The sequence below is a fragment of the Chrysochloris asiatica genome, unplaced genomic scaffold, assembly GCF_000296735.1.
Source record: "Chrysochloris asiatica unplaced genomic scaffold, ChrAsi1.0 scaffold00166, whole genome shotgun sequence".
In the NCBI taxonomy this organism is placed as follows: Eukaryota; Metazoa; Chordata; class Mammalia; order Afrosoricida; family Chrysochloridae; genus Chrysochloris; species Chrysochloris asiatica.
Window position 1 is genome coordinate 1572894 of NW_006408684.1, and position 8146 is coordinate 1581039.

The following is an 8146-nucleotide window of genomic DNA, read 5'->3' on the forward strand; positions in this document are numbered from 1 at the left end:
ATCTATCTATCTATCTATCTATCTGTCTGTCTTTCTGTCTATCTATCTATCTATCTATCTATCTATCTATCTATCTATCTATCTATCTATCTATCTATCATCTATCTAATCTATCTATCTATCTATCTTAGATATATGTTGCTGTTATTGTTAAGTGCCATAGAGTAAGTTCTGATTCAAAGCAACTCTGTATAGAGTTTCCAAGGAGTGGTTGGTGTGTTTGAACTGCTGACTTCGTGGCTCAAACCGACCTGCGGTCAAGTGCTTTATCCCACAGTGCCACACCAGGGCTTCTTATAGATATATATATATATTCCACAAATATATTAAGTGTTTGAAAGAGGATATTTGCACATGAGTAACCACAGGGACTTTAAAATGTTCAAGAACAAAGATACCAGTTTGAGGACTAAGGTGCTCCTGATTCAAGCCCTAGCCTCATATGCCTGTGAAAGTTGGACAATGAATAAAGAAGACCGTAGAAGAATTGGTGCATTTGAATTGTTGGAAAGAATATTAAAGGTACCATGGACTGCCAAAAGAACAAACAAATCTGTGTTAGAAGAAGTACATACAGAATGCTCCTTAGAAGCCAAGATTGACAGGTGTAGGATCAGAGGAAGGGAACAGGGTAGAAATTAGTTAGTCCACCAAGGGCAAGAACCAATCCATGGCAAGAGTAAGAGGGGAATGGCTAAACCACAACAACACAGACATCTTGTGGTTTGTGCAGTGGAGAGCATCTGCGACCAGAAAGAGAGAACTGTACTTAATGTTCAAGCCTCTGACTTCTGGGAACGTTGTATGCTAAAACAAATTTAGTGCTTTGCTGAAGATTTTGGTCTGCTGATCTTTATCTAACTTCACATGGAGATAGGGCTTGCTAATCCTATCTGTTTGTGACATTGAACTAGGTCTTAAATCAGGCCATCTTGTCCTGTGAACTTGACAAAGATGGCCAGACTTCACCTCTCATACTTTGGACATATTATCATGAGGGAATAGTTTCTGTAGAAGGATATCATGCTTAGTAAAGTGGAGGGGCAGCTAAATAGAGGGAGACCCCAAGGAGATGGATTGGCACAGTGGCAGTAACATCCTGAGGATGACACAGGACCAGGCGGTGTTTCATTCTGTTGCACATCGGGTCTCTATGGGTCTGAACCAACTCAATGGCACCTAACAACACCAACCACAGGGAGCGAGAGGGGCAATTGTTGCATGGAGGTCATTGCAATCACTGAGATGAAACAGTGTATCACTTGTTGATTGTAAAACTGATGATCTCATCTGTAAATCTTCACTCAGTTCACAATAAAGGTTAAAAAAAAAAAAAAAGACAAAAATGTAATAAATGTTTAAAAAACTAAAATAATATTAAAAACAACAAAAAACAACCCATTGCTGTCAATTCCGACAGTATAACTGTCCCACAGGGCTTCTAATATTGTAAACTTTATAGGAGCACACTGTTACAGCTTTCTCTAGCAAGTGTAGCTGGTAGGTTCAAACCACCATTTCAGTTAGCTGCTGAATGCTTAACTACTGTGCCACAGGGCTCTTTCTTTCTCTTTTTTTTTTATTGTGAATTAGGTGAAGGTTTACAAAAAAGATGCATTTACAGAGCAGTGTTTTATCTTCAGCAATTCATACACCCTTTGCTTCATCTCGCTGAATTGCAATTCTCTAAATGTAACACTTAATGTAACAACTGGACTTCTGGTATGGCACTGTGGATCACAAGGTCGGGAGTTCAAATGCACCAGTTGCTTCTTGGAAACATTATACAGGATTGCTATGAGTTGGAATCGACTTGTCAGCACTTAACAACAACAATGTAACACACTTGTATTTTCGATTTCAATCCTCATTTTTCCCTAACCCTTCTGAACTCTGAATAAATGCTGCCCTTTTGATCACAAATGGTAGGTTATTCCAGAGTTGTTCTTCTTCTTATTGACCCATCTATTGTTTTTCTGGTAATTGAACCAAGGGGGTGAGTTAGTATTAGATCCAAAGGAGAAATAAAGGACATAAACTCAGGGACTCCATCAGTGTTTATTTGACTAGTAAGCCTGGTCTTTTTTTTTTTTTAAACGATTTTGAGTTTTGTTCCATATTTTTCTCCCACTTTAGCAAATGTGATCCCTTCTAGAGCAGTTGCTAGTAGTAGTCAGCTGCCATTTAGTTCTGGTTGTAGGGTCAAGGAGACTGATGTTCATGAGGTTCACTCTTCTTTTCTCTGATGAGAGACTGATAGCTACACCTCAGACTGCTGCTCACGAGCTTTTAAGATCTCAGATGCTATTCACTAAAGTAGGATGTAGAACACTGTCTTTGTGGTATATGCTATATCAAGTGAACTTGGTGCCCCTGGAGACTGGTGCCAGGGGCTACTTTAAATAAATAATATTCAGAACAACTATATTCCAAGTACATGGGAAAGTATGTATGAGATTAATATAAATCTTCAAGCTTTTGGTTAGCAGTTAAGCGTGGTAAGTATGTGTACCACCTAGGAATGCCAACAGATTATTTTTGTTGTTGTTACTTGTCATCTATTAGAACACGTCTGTTATAATATGTCTAGCGGTTATAAATCGGGCTGCTATCCTCAGGTTCAGCAGTTCAAAACTACCAGCAGGTCAGTGGGAGAAAAATAAGGCTTTCTGCTCCTGTAAAGATTTTCAGCCTCGGAAACCCTGTACAGGGTCGCTATGAGTCAGGACCGACTCCACGGCACATAACAACAACAATAATATTCTAACACAGTCCTGCTGTGGCACTGTGGGTTAATGCGCTGGACTGAAAAGTTGGTTTATACCATAAGGTTGGCAGTTCAAACTCACCCGTCACTCCTCAGTAACCATATACAGGGCCCCTATGGTTAGGAACTGACTGGATGGCACGTAACAACAACAATATTCTAACAAAAGAATTTTTTCATTTGAAGTATTTATCAATCCATTTATTTTTATAAGCATGGACTGATGGTTACTTATTTTAGTCTTGTTGTTAGGTGCCCTCAAGTTGGCACTGACTCATAGCAACTCTATGCATAACAGAACAAAACACTGCCTGATCCTGGGCCAGCCTCACAGTCATTGCTACATTTGAGCCCACTGATGCTGCATTGTGCCAATCCATCTTGTTGAGGGTCTTCCTCTTTTTCTCCGACCCTCCACTTTACTAAACAAGATATCCTTCTCCAGTAACTGGTCCATCCTGACAATGTGTCCAAAGTATGAGAGATGAAGTTTGGCCATCCTGGTCTCCAAGGAGCGCTCTGGCTGCACATCTTCCAACACAGATCTGTTGGTTCTTTTGGAAGTCCACGGCACTTTCAATATTCTTTTCCAACACCATAACTCAAATGCATCAATTCTTCTATGTTCTTCTTTATTCACTATCCAACTTTCACATGCATAGGAGGCTACTGAAAATACCATGGCTTGGGTCAGGCCACCTTCGTCTTCAAACTGACATCTTTGTTCTTGAACACTTTAAAAAGGTCTTGTACAGCAGATTTGCCCAATGCAATACATCATTTTATTTCTTGACAGTGGCTTCCATGAGTGTTGATGGTTGATCCAAGTAAAATGAAGTCTTTAACAACTTCAGTCTTTTCTCCACTTATATGGATGTTACTTATTGGGCCAATGGTGAGAATTTTTGTTTACATTGAGGTACAACCCATACTGAAGGCTGTGGTCTTTGCTCTTCATCAATAAGAATTTAAGTCCTCTTGGCTTTCAGCAATCAAGGTTGTGTCATCTGCATATCACAGCTTGTTAATGAACCTTCCTCCAATCCTGATGCCACATTTTTCTCCATATAATCCAGCTTCTCTGATTGTTTGTTCAGCATACAGATTGAATCAATATGGTGAAAGAGAACAACCTGGCACATACCTTTCCTAATTTTAAACCATTCAGTTTTTTATTCTACTATATTCTTATTCATGTATAGCATTTATATTATCTGTATATCATATTATATTTATATGTACATTATATGTACATTTGTAATACTATTTATAGTTTATGCTATGATATTCATATTCATGACTATAAATATTTAATTGTTCATGTTGTTCCCAATCATTAGTTTTAAACTTCAGTGCACACATGACCTTTCTGTATTTTTTATAAATGAAAATATTTTATTTCTGTACCATAAAATTATAATGCTGATCTCAACTAGATTCATTAGCTCTAATAAGCTAATTATTAAAGATGAAGTTAACTTACCTAAAGTTAATGGCGGAGGCTTTGGATCAAGAACATATTCTTTTTCTGGATCTTCCACTTTGGGGCTCTGTGTAGTTTTTTTAAGTCCAGTATCAATTATTGCTTTTGCCTCTCTTTTTAAAGATTTGGATCTGTTTTCTTTTTTTTGCACCTTTGTCTTAGAACAATCTGCTATTGAAAGATTTAGAAGTTGAAGATCATGTAAAATGTGATCTTGTAAAGCAACTGCAGTAACGGCTAAATTATCTTTTTTGGATGAATGATCCTGAAAAGTAGTATTGAAAAAAAACAACAAAAAACCTTATATGTAGGAGGATCAATTAAAGGAAAACTAACAGTTTAATACTCAACCTTGATAGCATACTAGATACAATAGCAAAATTCTTTTACACATTGTTATCTAAGTCACCACCATCTACAATCTCATTATTTATGTTAACGTAGTAATTTTTTTGTTTATTAAGTCATCTTAATTATGAGTGAATTCATTATGACCTACAAACCCCATGCATGCCTAAACACAGACTGTTTCACTATAACTAAATTTGATTCCAGGCAAATCTTGTTTCTGTTCAGTAAAGAAAGCCCTCCGTTTAAGTCTATACTCTTTGGGGTGGGGGTGGGGGTGAGGAAGAACAATACATTTCTTATGCAGAACGAAAATTGCCATACAGCTAGGAGATGTTTGCAATAAATACTACAGAAGATTACTTTTCTCTTCAAGTTACCTATTGCTCCCATGCCAGACTTGGCATCTCCCATTCCTGCTGACAATTCCTAGTTGAAGTAAACTTGCAAATGATTGGTTACACTCTCAAATTTCTGAATGAAAATATATTGCACAATAAAAATGAAGGGTATATTTTAAAAAAGGATGTATACCTTATTTTTTAACATGCTGAATCAGTAAATGTTACTGCACGCTCATTCTTTTATATGGTTTCATTGTATCACATTACATTCCTTTAATTCTCCTACAGTAGAAACATAGCAGAAAATTAAATTTAGGGTGAACATCAATGTTTTATGATAACAAGTGAGTATCAAGAAATTAATTGATAATCAAGGAATGGTAACGCCGTCTACAGTCTAGCACCAAGCTATGTATTTTGATTCTGGAGGAAGGGGGAGGAATTGAAAACAGACATCACCTGATTCATTCCTGCCCTCAAGCAGCTAACCATCTAACTGATTAAAACATACTAATATAAACCAGAAAAATTCAGTGCTAAATGATGTTGTTATGTGCTGTTAATTCTGACTCAGATAGTTTATGTTGTTGTTAAGCGCCGTTGAGTTGGTTCCAGTTCATAGCGACCCTTAATAGATAGGTTTCTGAGGAAGGGCTGTTGGGTTTGAACCGCTGATCTTGTGGTTAGCATCATACCAGGACTCTGGAAACCTAGAGGACAGAGTAAAATTGTCCCATAGGGTTTTCTAGCCTATAATATTTACAGGAGCCAATTGCCACGTCTTTTTTACCCCAAGGAAGCAAAGGCGGGTTTGAACTACTCACCTTTTGCTTAGCAGCTGAGCACTAACAATTGTGACTCCAGGGTTCCTTGCTAAATGATGTTGTTATTGTTAGGTGCCACCCAGTCAGTTTCAACTTATAGTGACCCTATGCACAGTAGAATGAAACACTGCCTAGTCCTATGCCAACCTCATTATTTTTATATTGGAACCTATTGTTATTGCCACTGTGTCAGTCCATCTCACTGAGGGTCTTTCTATTTTTGCTGATCCTCTATTTTTCCAAGCATGATGTCCTTCTTCAGAGACTAATGCTCCTGACAACGCGTCAAAAGAACAAGAGACAAAGTCTCGTCATCCTCGCTTCTAAGGAACATTCTGGCTGTATTTTCTTCCAAGATATATTTATTCTCTGACAGTCCATTGCACTCTCTATATTCTTCTACAGCACCATAATACAAATGCATCAATTCTTCCGTGGTCTTCCTTATTCATTGACCAAGTTTCACATGCATCTGAGGCAATTGAAAGTATCCTGGATTGGATCAGGTGCACTTTAGTACTTAAACTGAATCTAACACTTGAAAGAGGGCTTTTGCAGCAGATTTTTGTATTGCATTACATCTTGATTTTCTTGACTGCTGCTTCCATGAGTGTTGGTTGTTGAGCCACGCAAAATGAATTCTTGGACAACTTCAATCTTTTCTCCATTTATCATGATGTCATTTTATTCTCTTAGTTTTGAGATGTTTTGTTTTCTTTATATTGATTTTCATCAGTATTTTAAGTCCCCTTCACTTTCAGCAAGCAAGGTTGTGTCACCTGTATATCATTTGTTATGAGTCTTCCTCCAGTCCTGATGCCACATTCTTCTTCATACAGCCCAGTTTTTCAGATTATTTACTCAGCATGCAGATTGAATAAGTATGGGAAAAGGATACAACCCTGGCACACAACTTTTTTATTTTAAACAATTTTTTATTTTAAACTATTCAATGTCCCCTTGTTCTGTTTGAACAATTGCCTCTTGAATGCAGATTCCTCATGAGTACAGTGAAGTATTTTGGAATTTCCATTCTTTGTAAAGTTATCCATTGTTGGTTATGACACACATAGTAGAATGCTTTTGCATAGTCAAGTAAGCTTCTTTCTGATATTCTCGGCTTACAGCCAAGATCCATCTGGTGCCAGCAATGATAACCCTCCTTCTACTTCCTCTTCTAAATCATACTTGAATCTGGCAGTTCCCTGTTGATGTACTGCTGCAAATGTTTGAATTCTCTTAAGCAAATTTTTACATGTGCAATTAATGATATTGTTAGATGATTTCTGCATTTCGATTGGTCACCTCTCTTTGAACTGGGCATAAATATGGATCTCTTCCAGTTTGATGGCCAGGTACATGTCCTCCAAATTTCTTGGTATAGATGAGTGAGGATCTTCAGTCTTGCAACAGTTAGTTGAAAAAATTCAATCTGTTGTCTGTCAATTCCTGGAGTCTTGTTTTTGCCACTGTCTTCAGTGCAGTTTGATCTTGTTCCCTCAGTACATAGGTTCCTCTTGAAATGGTTGAACATTGACCATTTCTTTTTGGTACAGTGACTCCAGGTATTCCTCCCATCTTCTTTTTATGTTTTTGCATCATTTTCTATTTTGCCTATAGAATCCTTCAATATTACAAGTCAAGGCTTGAATTTTTCCTTGAGTTCTTTCAGCTTAAGAAATGTTGAGTGTGTTCTTCCTTTTTGGTTTCCTAACTTCAGATCTTTGTACATTTCATTAAAATATCTGATTTTGTCTTTTTGAACTGCCCTTCAAAATATTCTGTTCAATTCTTTTATCTCTTCATTTCTTCCATTTGCTTTAGCTTCTCTACATTCAAGAACAAGTTTTAGCATCTCTTATGACATCCACTTTGGGCTTTTGTTTCATTCCTGTCTTTTTAATGACCTTTTGCATTCTTCCTTTATGTTGTTCTTGATGTCATCCCACAACTCTTCTAAGTCATCATTGTTTCATGCATCAAATCTGTTCTTGAGATAGTCTCTAAAATCAAGTGGGATATACTCAAGGTCATATTTTTGGTCTCTTGGACTTGTTTTAATTTTTTCAGTTTCACCTTGAATCTATATAAAAGGAATTGATGATCTGTTCCATAGTTTGTTCCTGGCCTTGTTTTGGCTGATAGTACACATAAATGACAGTCTATATAAATACAGCAAAATTTCAGCCTTAAAAAATCAAGAGAATAGAAAGTGGAAGAACTTTTTAAGGAGATGATACTTATGATGGGATTTCAAAGATAGAGAAAAGAGTCCATATGTACTGCAGAGGGGAGAAGCAGTAAGTTATTGAAGTGATCTAGGAATTAGTATCAAGTGTGGCAACAATTGTGAGATTGGCCCAGGCCTGGGCAGTGTTTC

At 37.2% G+C, this 8146-nt stretch overlaps 1 protein-coding gene across 1 annotated transcript in view; it reads right to left on the bottom strand.

The window, feature by feature from the left end:
- Positions 1–5147, bottom strand: part of RNF32 (ring finger protein 32) — a 52855-nt gene extending 47708 nt beyond the window's left edge. The window contains exons 1-2 of the mRNA XM_006871292.1: positions 5133–5147; positions 4251–4515 (exon numbers count right to left, since the gene is read on the bottom strand). Of these exons, the coding sequence (XP_006871354.1) occupies positions 4251–4515; positions 5133–5147 (280 nt within the window). The remainder of the gene's footprint in view (positions 1–4250; positions 4516–5132) is intronic.
- Positions 5148–8146: the final 2999 nt, after the last annotated feature.